We start from the raw sequence: 13,469 nt of genomic DNA, 5'->3' as shown, positions 1-13,469 counted from the left end.
AATATATTGTAGTGTGTTTTATTTGGGAATACTGATGTGTCTTACTCCAGAAATGTCAATTTTACAAAGTTGTGCTGCAGTTAATGTGTTTTGAACCAGTATTAGAATATCAAGTCCATCACATCATATCCACTCAGACTAATCTTAGGTTTCCTGGAGAAAATATAAAGCAAAAGTATTTTTAACTCCTAAACAGAAGTAAACAGTTTTGCAGAGTTTGCCAGTCCCAAACTCCAGTGCCTTTATTTCACACCATCAAGTCAAAGAATCAATGGCAACTTAGCTGGGAACCCACTGCACATGGGCTTATAAACTTTATAAAACTGTAGCACAGCTTAGCACAATCTAATGGTAAGTAAACAGTTGTAGTATTATTTAGGTAAAGAGGTCTTCATTTTTATTATGTATTAGTATTGTGCCTATTGAATGTACAGCAGGGCTCTGGAAAGGAATCTCCTTCGATGTCTCAGCAGACTGTGGTACTGAACAGGTGTTATTTATTTTTTATTAAGGATAAGTGCATTATTTATAAGGACAGCGTCTTGTAAAAGAGATGATTTTCATGGTGAGAAGCTGCCTCCCTGTTGTTTGCAAGCTTGTTTGCTTTCCATTTGCTGCATGCTCTCCCTGAAGTGCCAGTGTCATGGAAAGCATCATAAACCAGCTGGAATTGCACTTCAGGCCATACTGAAGCTGCTGCAATCTTCAGGCATTAATGAGGGAAGATGAGGTTTGGGGCTGCAGGTAAATAAGTGACTGGCTGGACCCACCAAGCAGCACAGCCACCATCCCACACAGCAGGCTGTCCAAAGGGAAGCAGTCTATGGTGGATGTTTAATTACACTTGGGTAACTTTCTCCTTTGGGGAAATTCTGAGTATTTATCAGAATGGATGCTGTGATGTAACTTCAGGCTGGTTTATCACTGTGCCTGCTGTTGGACCGTGCAGTGGCAGCCTGCCAAGGAAGAAGCTGCTTTCAGAAGTGCACCTGATATTCCCAAAGAGTGTCAGATGCTAAGGCTACATCCAAAGGAAGGATCTGAGACATGGCAACGGCAAAGCACTGCAACACCCAACTCCCCATGGCAGCCACCAAGGTGTCTGTGCCAGGGTCGAGGCAGATACACCAAATTGCACTCTGAAAGGGAGTGCAGTTTTTTATCTGCTGTTCACCTGCCTGGCCAAGAATGGCTGTGGAGCTTGGGATTTTTTATTTTTTTTTAAATTACTGTGTTAACATTCTTGAGTCAAGACTCATGTTAGAGTGGTTGCCCTTTTTCTGTAATAAAGCTTTGTTTTAGCTATAATAAGAATAGGAATCTTTAATACTGTGGTTAAACAATGCACAACTGATACGTACTGACCTGGTCAGTGTTTTGGCTTTGCTTTCTAACTCACCCTAATACACAGAGGTTTTTTTAGATAGAGCAAACATAGGGTATGATCTAATGTTTTCTATGCTGTAGAATTTCAAAGAACATCACTATTAGCAGTAGAATTTAAGTGAGCCATAATACCTTAGTCCCACTTTGCATATGGCTTTGAAGACAACTGTGTTACTTCAAAGAGGACATTACAGCATAAGCTGATTTTGTTCCCTTTTTCAGCAAAAGCTGAGAACAGTCTTAATAGCAGGATCCAGTCTGGTCACTGGGAGTTAGTAGCAGTCTTGTGCTGTGCCACAGGCATTTTTCACTCTTTACTCTTGATAAAACCACTTCCCAATATAAGTGAATTTAAAATAACTAAATTTGTGTCTCAGTGTTTGCAAAACAGCTCAATTCATAGACTGTCTTATGTCTGAGAATAAGCTAAAAATAACAGTTGACATGGTCCTCTGCTTGCTTCCCATTGCTTGAAAAATCATGCCTTGTATCATTCACTAGAACTACGTGTACCTTTTAAAAATAGTAACAGCTTTTGCCAGTATGGAAAGCATTTCTCTATAAAATGAAAACATAAAATGGGAAGCACTTTGATCTAGGAAAAAGAACTATGTCTTTTAAACTGGCCATCACAGAAAAAAGGAACAAACAGGTGGTAAAACACCAAGCTGTTTACAAGGCCTTCACTTTGCATCAATGTCCTTTTAAGATTAATGCAATCCATCCCATTCCTGATCTCTCAAACACTAGTTATGAGCACAGTGGGTCAGGCTGTGAGTCCTGGGGAAGCAGGGAGCAGTGTGTGGATAAAAGCCAGATAAAATGGGTGAAGAATGCAGCCCTTGAACTTTGGGCCTAAGGCTTAGTCACTAACTCAGTGCATTCAGGGCACTGCTCAGGGTCTGGGCTCCTGTGGCTCTTACTGGCACCACCATACACAGATTTACCAACAGATGAGCAAGAGCCCACAGAAGCTGCAGGAAGGTGTCCTGTCCCACAGGTGCTACTTTAGAGAGGAATTTTAGTGTAACACAGCCATAGTTCCCATGAAACAAGTTGTCCTAAAACACTGTCACACCTTTGAAGGTTCATTTCACTAGTTAGCATCAGTAGTATTTGCACACCTATCTGGGTTACAGTGAAACAACAAAACCAAATCCCGCCCGAAACAGCACCCTAACATGAAAATAAACCTAAACAAAACCCCAAACCCCCAAACCAAAAAACCAAAGAGCTTTGGTCTGAACACAGTGATCAGATGTCATCAACCTACCTTACTGCAGGATTTGACAGACTAGCTTTCATGCATTTACAGAAGCATCTGTTAATTATAATGCACTGTTTTGTCAATACTGTCATGTTTCTCACTGGTTCACTTCAGAAGGGAAGGTGAATAGTCTTGTCATCCATACGGTTCCCTGAATGCCACTTGGTTTTAGAAAATGCTTCTCATCACCTTCATTATTTTGTGGTATTATAGATTTAGCCAGGTCAAAGAATCAAAGTAAAATTTATGGCAGCAGTTACCTTTGCTACATGCAGACCTTGGTTTCACTTTAGCAAAATGCAGACAAATGTACCAAGCACAGAGAGTTCTTCTCACCTGCTAACAGGCCACTGATCTTTTTTGCAGTACCTAGAAATAATCCACACTTTGTCACTCAGTGTTGCTGGGGCCTTTGTGGCACTGCTTGTACAGGTGGAGGGCAGCCACGTTCCTCTCATCTTCTTTTTAACTGTAATTTCTGGTCACATCCAACACATACAAAGACAGAATGTACTCAACATACAGCTGATAACAAATGACACTCGATGAACAGATTCTACTGTGATCCAATTAGTTTGTTAGCAGTATAGGTTAAAAGGCAAACTTTTTTCAGCCTCTCCTTGCAAACCCATCCGTACAGTGGCAATATCCTCAAACCACAGCTGGCTGTGCTTTATTTGCACCAGTACCACGTGCAAACTGCTGCACAGACAGGACAGGCCGCTCCTTGCCATGCTCAGGGGCTCAGGGCACGTCACTCTCGATGAAGGGGATGTCGCTGTACTTGCTCTCCGTCACCGCCCACTGCTTCACCGCCTGCTCCAGGATCTCCCGGGACAGGCGCTGCGCGTAGTCCAGCACTATGGTGCTCGAGGGACCCTTCTCATCCACCTTCACTGCTATCAGAGAGGATTTCTCCCCAGTGCATCCTTCGGTGCCTCCCCCGATCTTTTCATCCGGGATAGCCTTTGAACCTTGACAGGCAGCCTTGGATTTGATGCATCCCATGGTACATTGGAAAACGCAGCTGCAAAATTCAGTTCAACAGCATGTTCTGATAACCTGGAAATGCTTTCCTTGTTTGATGCAGTGCTGCTGCTTCTTGCCAGTGGCTCCAGTTATTTTCAAAGAACAGAACATCTCCTTTTGTGCTTCTGAAGAAATCTGTCAAAATAGTGTTTCATAGAAAGGCAATAAATAGTTTACCACTGTCAGTGAGCTCCAAGGAAAGCTAAATTCACTACAGACGCCTGCAGAAGCAGCTTAAATAAATCTCTGCACAGTGTGTGTAAAATGTTTTTATCAGCAACATCCATCTACTACAAGCAGGGAAAGTTTGACCTGAATTCAAGCTGCCTTTGAATGCAACTCCCAGTACAGGATGGAAGCCATCTAGGAATGTAAAGGTCTTAGGAAAAAAACGAATTCTGTTTCTTCCAAGCTGACAAGGCATTGCTCTTTTCCTGAAATTGCAAACGAACGTGTTTAACTCCAGGGACTGCTGCTGCTGCAGGAAATAAACACCAAAACCACCCCACAGAAGCACCACACAACCAGCATAACCAGAGCCTTGTGTTGTGGCCATCACACGCCCTTTGGGCAGGGTGACACTAATGCCCAGTGTCATTCTGCTGTTGCTCAAGGAGGCTCAAGCACACAGCCACCAGACGCTATTCACAAGGAACAAGAGCTGTTTTCCTTTTTTCCCTGGAGAGGTCAGGGAAAGCAGCAGCAGCCTGCTGAGATCAAGGCAGGTCCAGCAGAGCCAGAGCACTGTTCTCACTAAAGCAGGACAATTCTACATCTGGAGAAGGGAAAGTGACCAACAAAACACCTGACAGGGTTCTTTTGAACTGCTCAAGATCGAGAACGGGCCCACTCCGAATTCTGGTCTATGTTTTTGTTTACCAGCCTAAAAACTGTTTCTCGGGGTATTTTCTCTCCACAGGCAAAGCAGAATCTCACGATATGCCTGACTTTGCTTGGCATGCACTTACCCACTTATCAGAGTTAACAGACTGCCAGCCAAAATAAAGACTGTGCTGCACAGAAACCAACTGTTCCCTACAGCTTCACCCGATGACGTTGTACTAAGGTCAGCCAAAGTTAAAGATTTTTTTGTAAATAGCCTTTGAAAATATAACCATGGCAAAGATGTTAAGCCTTATTTATATCCTTTATACACTGGAGGAAATAGAGCCTCCAGTCCAGTAACCTGACCACAGGCAAATATTTGCAGAGGAATCAATCCCATTTGCAGGCAAATGGTGCTTCACAGGTAGGATGGGACTTACCCAGTCCAGTAGCTGACTCAGGAGAAGCAGTCTCCTTGGGACAAGCTCCTCTCCTCCTTTTTGCTAGTTCATAAAAACCTTCACTACCTGTCTGTAGGGCTGAAGTGCCAGCACACAGAAGGGGTGGATGGTGTTCCTGGCAGAAAGTCAGACCTAAAGGGCTTCTGAAACCACAAAGTCCCTACAAATGCTTTAATACCTTTAGCTTTGCATCAGAATATTTCAGTGTTGTAGAGGAACGTTTGTAAAACACTTCATTAAAGTTCAATAAGTTTCTTTTGTGCCTACTGAGATGCTGCAGCACATGCCAATGTGTTTTAGAGGAGGCAGCACAGTTAACAAGCCTGTAACATAAACCGTGCCAGGATTCGTGGTTTTACCCAACACGGAGGAGAGCTAAGCTGTCTGTGAGATTTTTATTGTAATAACTTGTCATTAAATGAGTAAAAGGCAGGGTTAATAACTTGTCATTAGACAAGTAAAAGGCAGGATTCCCTTCACTGCACAAGAAACTCCATTTATCCCTAAGGACACTTATAAAAACCCATGAGCTTTGTACCCATGTCTATCCGCCACATACACTGAGCAAACCAGATGCCAAGGAGAACCTGAAAGCACTTCAGATACCTGAATAATTCAAAACTTCCTAATAGTAATATCTTGTGTATGTCTAATTTCAATATTTACCATTAATAAAAATAACTTCCACTTGCTCTTCTGGATAAATAGGTAGTTATAAGTCTACAACAAGGCAAAGAATCACTAACAGCAGCTACAACCCAGCACTGCTGCTACCTGACAGCTGCAGTCTTGACCCAGCCAAGGTGATACACTGGGAGGGACATGGGTGTGCTGCCCAATTCCTTCTCACTACATTACTGGTAACAAATGTATTGTTATCAGAGTTTATCCGTGTCACTTTACTTAAAATAGATGAAAAAATCCAAATCTGAATAGTCCAAGTTCGGAGCCATGGTCTCTTATGTGTTATTCTTTTTTTTTCTTCTTTTTTTTGGGTGCTTTTTCAAGGAGGTCTGATAAACAGAAGCCAGCTGTAGTTAGTATTTTATCATTGCTTTGATGTTTCCCTCCTACAACTGGAGATCTCTGTGAGGGGACACCAGCAGATGAGTTAGTGTCTAGAGGAAAGGAGGGAATGTGAGGTAGGGAGAAATTCCCTAAGGTCAGCATCTTCCTCTGCAGGATTTACCTCTGTTCCCACTCTCTTACCTCTGCCTTTTCATTTGGGCTAAACCAAATGTTTGTGTGACTGTCCTACACAGAGGGAAGGGTGGGCTATAAAGCTTGTAGACAGCAAGGCATGCAATACAAATCAATTGTTCCAAATCGACTACTAGTTTGACTTAAAAGCAAAGTTATCAACCCTAGCTTAAATCCTTGTCTGTTGCTGATTCTATTATTTATAGAGCTCAGTACTTTCTAAGTTGCTGCAGGAAGTTTGCCCACTCTACTGGAGTTAATTGTTGGCACAGAAATGACTGCAAATGAAGCTGCCCTCAACCTTCTGAGTGCTTCCTTGTTTTTCTGACAACCATTGCTTGCACACATGTGGTGAAGAGCTGTTTAAATCCTCTCTGCCTCAATCTCATCTCCAGGGTGTTCTGACAGGGATTTTAACATCTCTACCTTTCCTCACAAAGCTCACACCCTCAGAGGGGAAAAAAAATAAATCAAAGTAAACCAGTTCATTTTACTTCCAGCACGATGTTTCATTCAGTAACTGCACAAGGCAAAATTGTCTGATAGGAGCCTGTTTCTTTCAGTGTCCAAGCTTTAAGCTGTTGCCAGTTGTGTCTCAGAAAACACTGGTTCGATGCTCAAGCCAAAATCTCTGCAGATGCAGTTCCACACGTGACAAGCTGGAGGCAGAGGTCAGGGAGCTCAGTCTGCTCTGCTACACTCTCAGCTGGCAGTTAGAGCAGCACCATCACAAAGATTAACACATCTCCTCTTTTTAAAGACCGATTTTTCAGTAAGTGAAATGTTGAATTAATTTATCCAAAAACCACAGGCTCCCGGTCGAGCTCGATTTCAGTCGAGGTACAGTCAAAATGTTTTTAAGTACTTCAAACAACAAACACGGTGCATTACTTTAAGGTCAGGTGGTGTTTCACTACGATGTTATTTACTACAGGTATGCCCTGTGGTAATACAAGGAGAGAGACAATATTGAGGGAGTGGTAGGTACCACGCAGCTGAACTCACCTGGTATGTGAGGGCTTAAGCACTGTCTCTGCCAGCCTGGCCAAGTGCTTCCTGCCAAGGTAAGTTCATTTCTAACCTACTGAAGGAAACAAAACAATGGTGAAAGAGTGCAATTCACTATTAGGTGATATAAACTACAGGAAAAAAAGCACTGATAGCAACTGCCATTTTATTAAACAAATAAGACTTCTTAAGGTATTAAAATAATCAATAAAAAATAATTACAAAAGGCTAAATGTGAGCTATCAAAAAATAAGAGTTTCACCTGCCCTCTTCAATACAACTGCATATGATGAAGGCAGGCAAAAGAGAAAGAGTTTTGCTGTTATGCAACATCTCTAGCTATCCCAGGCAAATAAGTTCCTGCTACCATTTAAAGGTTTTCCATCCTCGCGAATCTTGGAAAAAATCTTGAAGTTCAATACTGTACTGCAAGGAATTGCTTTCTGTAACACTTTCTGTTACAGCAGTCACCAGATTAAAAATCAGTCATACTTTTCAGAAGAGCTTAGTGCAGCTTTGCCCAGCTGAAGACAGCAAGTAATCTCTGCTGTGACAGAGCCAAGCTCCTCACTTCCCAAACCTTTACATCCTTGTAACCCTCCTCCGGGCAGTTCCCTCTGAGTTTTTCCCTCGGTATCCACAAGAGAAGCTCAATGTGCTGCTTACCAAAACCACGTCTGCTTCTAACGGGTTGTCCCCCTTGTCCCTAGTAGAGCACAGACACCTTCACTTCTGGGACTCTGCAAAGGGAACCCAGAAACAGAACTTAGCACTCGCCAAGATGTCAGAGGTACCTGTTATCACAGAGCTGTGAATCTGTACTGCTGGCCTTGCAGAGGTCTGTTTGTCTTTTCTCATACACAGAACTTGACTTTGACAAAGGTAAACGGATGATACAGCACTTAATAAATTAGATTGAATGACAGGCTGCAACAATTTATGTACAGCACCTAATCCCGGGTGCAGAGTGGGGCCACTGCTCGGGCAAGTGGCTCCTGACCATATGCAGGATGCCAACCTCCTTCCACAGCAAATCCAGTTAAGGATGACTTCAGCAAGGATATAGGAAGGGTAATGTGCCCCATCTTTTGCCTAAGCCTACAAGTTCTCTCCTGTATTCTTTTCTCCCTCTCAGAGCTTCTGCTGAGACCTGGACCTTGACTGTCCAAGCACACAGGGAGAACATTCAGATAATCCCAGCGCTGCTATTAGCATGGAGACAACAAACATTACTCTGTAACAGAGATATTCAAACTTTGAGTTTGGGCAGGTGACCCAGCTGACCCACCAGCAGAGGTGAACCAAGAAGCACTTAGGCATCCACACCTCTGAACTGCACCCAATGGCATTCAGTATTCACGTCCTCCAGGCGATAGTGGAGAGAAACAGAACCCCAGAACACCCTATTCCTGCCTCTCCCTAACAAGGTGGGCTGTTGCTCGGGAGCACACACGGTGCTGTGCCTTTGGATATTCTGCAGCTTTGAACAGAGCAGCGGCACACAAATGGCAGAGGGATGAATCACTCCCTCCCTGCACAGCGTCGCCTCCGTCGCTGCAGGACTCAGAGGCTCCCCGTGCAGAGCAGCCCCAGGCAGGGGCTCCCAGGGCAGTCCAACCCACCAGCTTTCAGTCCTGCCTCTCCTTAACATCCAGCTTCCTGCAAATCCTACAGGAGACGCACTGTATAACATTTACTATAACAACTCCTTCTAATCATAGGAAAATGAAGTTTAAAAAAGCTACAGTTATTTTAAGACAAGCCCAATACCGAAGATGCAGCTACCTCAGGCAATCACTGAAATACCCAAATATCCCAAAACAACTCAGGCAACGAAAAGCAAAAATAGAGCCCTCATTCCTCACAGGGCTGTCCCCTCCCTCTCATGCTGCTTAGTGCCAACAAGAGATAAGAGCTACAGATTGGAAAGGGCGGGATGCAGCAACCACAAACAACTGCTGTGCAGGATTAGCATATAAGTGAAAGTCTCCTGGTTATCTGTCTCAGGATACGTGCTGGAATTTCAAAGGCTTGGGTTTTTTCCCCTCCCTGTCCAGAACTGATAAAGGTTTTCCAGGCTTTTAAGTCAGTTTGTAACTGAATGGAGAAATTACACACTTGCTTTTCAAAATCAGGCACTACCTCTAGTTTACTTTAAAAGGCTTTTCAATAAGAGCACAGTTGATCACAGAATCATAGAATCATTTTGGTTGGAAAAGATCTTTCAGGTTTTGTCCAACCGTTAGCCCAGCACTGCCATGTCCACCACTAAAACATATCCCTTTTACATGGGATGTTGGCCACATCTATATGACTTTTAAATACCTCCAGGGCTGGTGACTCCACCACTTCACCCTTTCAGTGAAGAATCTTTCCTAATATCCAACTTGAACCTCTCCAGGCACAATTCGAGGTCATTTCCTTAGGACCTACAGCTTGTTACCTGGGAGAAGAGATCAACTCCCACCTGTCTACAAACTCCTTTCTCAGTCAGAACACTGAGTTACTTAATGGAGGCAATTTCCATGTCACATTTCATCTCTCAAGCACTTAAGCAATGCATTTAAGGAACATGAAAATCTCAAAATTACAGGGAAAAACAGGAGAGAGGAAAATGTTTCCTCTTACTTCACTTTATGATTTACACGCACAGTGGGAATGAGGTTTTTTTGCTGTTAAATAGTACAGCTGTGTTGATGTGAGTCTTTATGCTGACAAACTCTGGAAGCCTAAAGCAAGTACTGACCTTAAAAAAAAAAACAACAAAACCCACCACAAAATAATAAAAAAAAAAAAAAATCTCATCCCACCCAGCCTCCCCCACCAGACACACAATCACAGAAGCCAGGAACAAAAACAAGTGCTTTCTGCACTGTTCTGGCAATCTCACCCAAGCTTTGGGAAGTAGCAAGCAAAGATGAAGTACCAAAAGAAACCTTTGGGTGAAAATACCAATAGTTCAGAGAACAGCAATGCCAGCAGGTACAGCCCTCAGCAGCCACAATGTTATTTTTCATCCAGGAAAAAGAAGTCTTGTTAAAAGCAAAGAACACTCTGTGCTTGGTAGCTGTCTAATTTCATGAAAGTAAAACTGCACCCAGTCAGCCTGTCCTGAAATCCTCCCTCCTCCCTCCAGTGCAGCGGTTTATTCACCAGAACTGCACACAGCTCAGAGCAGCCTGAAGGCAAGAGGGGAAGAGGATGCTGAAAACTTCTTACAGGTTCTGCTCATGTTTTAACTAAGCTACTTGTCCAAACAACTGTATATGCTACCATTATGTCTGAATTTGGCCAGAAATACTTACAAAGTACTAATTCTGTTTAATTTTTCCATGCCAGGTGTTTTTTTTCCCCAATGTCTCAGACTACTACACTACAGACTCCACCAGACCACAGACAAGAAAGAATATTAACTTAACCTACCCCTCTGTGAAGAAGAGCAGGATGCCCACTGTTGATGAAAGCCTGTTTTCTAAATGGGTAAGAGCAAACCAGTGGATTTCCTAAGCAAGCACAGAGCAAGGCTATAGAAGAAAGGGCATGAAGAAGATGCAGAGTTTCTCAGAAACCCCATCTGCAGGAAGCTTAGCCAAGACTTAAGGAACCCAAGTACACAAACTCTAGAGGAATGATTATGGAAGGGAAAGCTACTAGATATAGAGAAGATCCAAAACTCTCCAAGAACCCAAATACAAAATAATGCTGAAAACTGATGAGTGAACTGAAACAAAATATCAGAAATGGACATAAAGTTTTTGATGTAGATTCACAGCTGTTTCCTTGCCCTACATAACATGGAAGGATACAGGTTCAACACATCTTTCAGCAAAGCCCACAGTTCTCGTAATTATCAACCCCACCCCCATCTGTAGTAGCTGCAAATGCACAGTCTGTAGACCATCCCCACAAACATTCCCCCACAGCAGGGGAAAATGCAAGGTGCACCACCAAAGGTGTCAGAGACTCTGGCCAAGCCCCACACTGAGGTTAGACTGCTCTAAGGCATGGCACTGGGGCCAAACAAAGTGGCCTCTCGGTTTATTACGATGCTGTAACACTGTTTTGAATGAACTAGAGTGGAAACTGAGATTTTCCTCTATATACATGGTACAACTTCCATCCCAACAAATCAGTCGTGGAGTCACAGCCCACCTATTAACAGTCCTCTTCAGGAATACATTACAACACCAAGCTACTTACACTCAAGCTACAGCTTAGGATCTAGCCTTGTTTGTAAAGGTGGATTACTGTCCCCCACAGGTGCCAGGCAGAGACAGAGCGCTGCAGATGACAATGAGGGATGCACAAATCCTTACAAGCAAGAAAGCCCCTCCTGCTGCTATCACTGGCTGCTGCCCAGCCTGGGGATCCTGCCAGCAAGAACTGATGAGCAGCAGCAGCAGCAGCAGCTAAAACAGTGGATCGGTATCTCAGTCTGACAGGGTCGTGCTTTATTGTAGTAGCTGTCACAAGATTCAACTACAACCATATGGAGCTGCAGACCATAAGGTATGAATGAGGTACTCTGGCTTGCTTTGTGATGCCCTCAGGAAAGCAAAGGCTCTGCTGGATTAACACAAATGAAAGTCAGACAGAGGGAGACAGCCAGGATGTGCTCAAGATCAGCCAGAGAAAAGCACAAGAGAGGCAGCACAGAACCCCATTCTCTTCTTTAATCTCCAGAAGCCAGCTGAAAAAAGGCAAATCAGATTAGAAAAGTAACAGGAAAGCCGTTTTTCCACGTCTCACATAGGAAGGTGCAGGAAAACACAGCTCCACGTTTTAAAATCGTAACTACGTTACTACTGACCGGCAGAAATCAACCGAGGAGTAAGAGAACAAAGTGACAAGGTAACAACCAGATGCTCCAGTTGTACAAAAGCTGCCCAGAATTGCAACAAAGAACTATGTCGGCCTTAAAAATCACTCTGTCTCACGGCTCTCCCCCGGTATTTGTTTCCTTGAATGTCATCCCTCCAAACGTGCCAGCTCCTACTTGTAGCAGTCGCCGCCTTCGCGCCTGGGACGCAGGGAGGCCGCCAGCCAGGCGAGGCAGTCGTGCCCCGCACAGCCGGGCAGCACGGCCGGCTCTCCCCAGGGCCCTGCCCATAGAAAACACCTTGTCCCCAGGGCCACGAGCATCACCAGGCTCTACCCAACCCCCCGTGCAACTTGTACAAACCAAGATGATTTCAAAGCAAGAATGTGCTCAGCAGAACATAATGTTCAGAAGAAAACTAATTTGTACGTACTTGAAGGTTAAAAATGCCACTTTGTTAAGGCTACAGTATAAATCCCTCTTTTTTACCTTTTTTTTTTTTTTTTTTAAATTCCTATATTTGGGAGCCTAATTTGGACTCCTACTTCCTGAACTATGAGAAAGCATATGACATTTTTAAATGTTTTACAATTTTTGCCGTGGTAGATCTTACACCGCTAAATCTGCATTTTATAACGTGCCAGATGAAGGCGAACTGCCCTGTTATGGGTTTGTGCTGAAGCTTATTAAAGGTATTCGTGGCAGAACAGGCAGGGACTGACAAACCCTCACACCACCTCGGCCAGCAAATACACAAGTGTCACGTCTTCCCTGCAGCAGGAACACAGCTTGGAGAGGACCTGCCACCTTCCCACTCTGCATCATCCCCACTGATGTCCACAGTGCCACCTCGCCCCAGGAATTCCTATGGGCGCCCCACTGGAGCGGCTCAGTTTCGAGGACTCCGCGGCCGGCAGCCTCACCACGAGATGATGGGAGGGAGTAAAGGCAGGACCGCCGCCTGTCCCGAAAAACCCCACCTCAAAGCCCGGCTCTCCTTCGCCTCCTCCACAGCTCAGGAGGCTGCAGGCCGGCCGTGCCCGCGGCCACGGCTCGCCCCGCTGGCGGGCGCATCCCTCCCCTTCCCGGCTCCCCCGGTGCCCGCAGGACCGCGGCCCCGGAGCGATGGAGCCGCGCACCTACCGGCGCGCCGGGGCGGTGTCCGTGCGGGCAGCATGCTGCAAGCGTGGCCCCGCCAGCACGATCCCCGGCTGCCCCTTCCTCCGGAGGTGCCCGCGGGGTCCGGCCCTCGTCCCGCCGACGCCGCCTCCTCCGGGCTCCTGTTCCTGAACGGCAAAGACGCAAACCCACCGTCAGAGCCCATGCTGGCAGCACCCCCCGACCCCCGCCCGGCCCCGCGGCGCTCGCACGGGTGGCGCCGGGAGGGCCCCCCTCTCCCGCCGCCGCTCACGCCGCTCCCGCCGCTCCCGCCGGGCGCTCCCCGCCCTCCCCGGGGCGGCGGCGGCTCCGGGCG

The 13,469-nt window shown here is 45.3% G+C and overlaps 1 protein-coding gene across 3 annotated transcripts in view; it reads right to left on the bottom strand.

Annotated features, from left to right (window-relative positions):
* Positions 1-4: 4 nt before the first annotated feature.
* Positions 5-13,469, bottom strand: part of CUNH2orf88 (chromosome unknown C2orf88 homolog) — a 21,554-nt gene continuing 8,089 nt past the window's right edge. The window contains exons 1-5 of one of the 3 annotated variants that reach the window (XM_027637220.1): positions 13,407-13,422; positions 13,139-13,281; positions 7,843-7,916; positions 7,174-7,252; positions 5-3,817 (exon numbers count right to left, since the gene is read on the bottom strand). In XM_027637220.1, the coding sequence (XP_027493021.1) occupies positions 3,398-3,661 (264 nt within the window). In that variant the 5' untranslated portion in view covers positions 3,662-3,817; positions 7,174-7,252; positions 7,843-7,916; positions 13,139-13,281; positions 13,407-13,422 and the 3' untranslated portion in view covers positions 5-3,397. Of the gene's footprint in view, positions 3,818-7,173; positions 7,253-7,842; positions 7,917-13,138; positions 13,282-13,406; positions 13,423-13,469 lie in introns of those variants that run through there. The other 2 variants (XM_027637219.1, XM_027637221.1) reach the window with 2 other exon arrangements.

This window comes from Corapipo altera, unplaced genomic scaffold (assembly GCF_003945725.1).
Source record: "Corapipo altera isolate COAL_440 unplaced genomic scaffold, ASM394572v1 45, whole genome shotgun sequence".
Taxonomy (NCBI): Eukaryota; Metazoa; Chordata; class Aves; order Passeriformes; family Pipridae; genus Corapipo; species Corapipo altera.
Note: the sequence above shows the minus strand (reverse complement) of the source record. Positions and strands in the feature narration are given on the sequence as shown.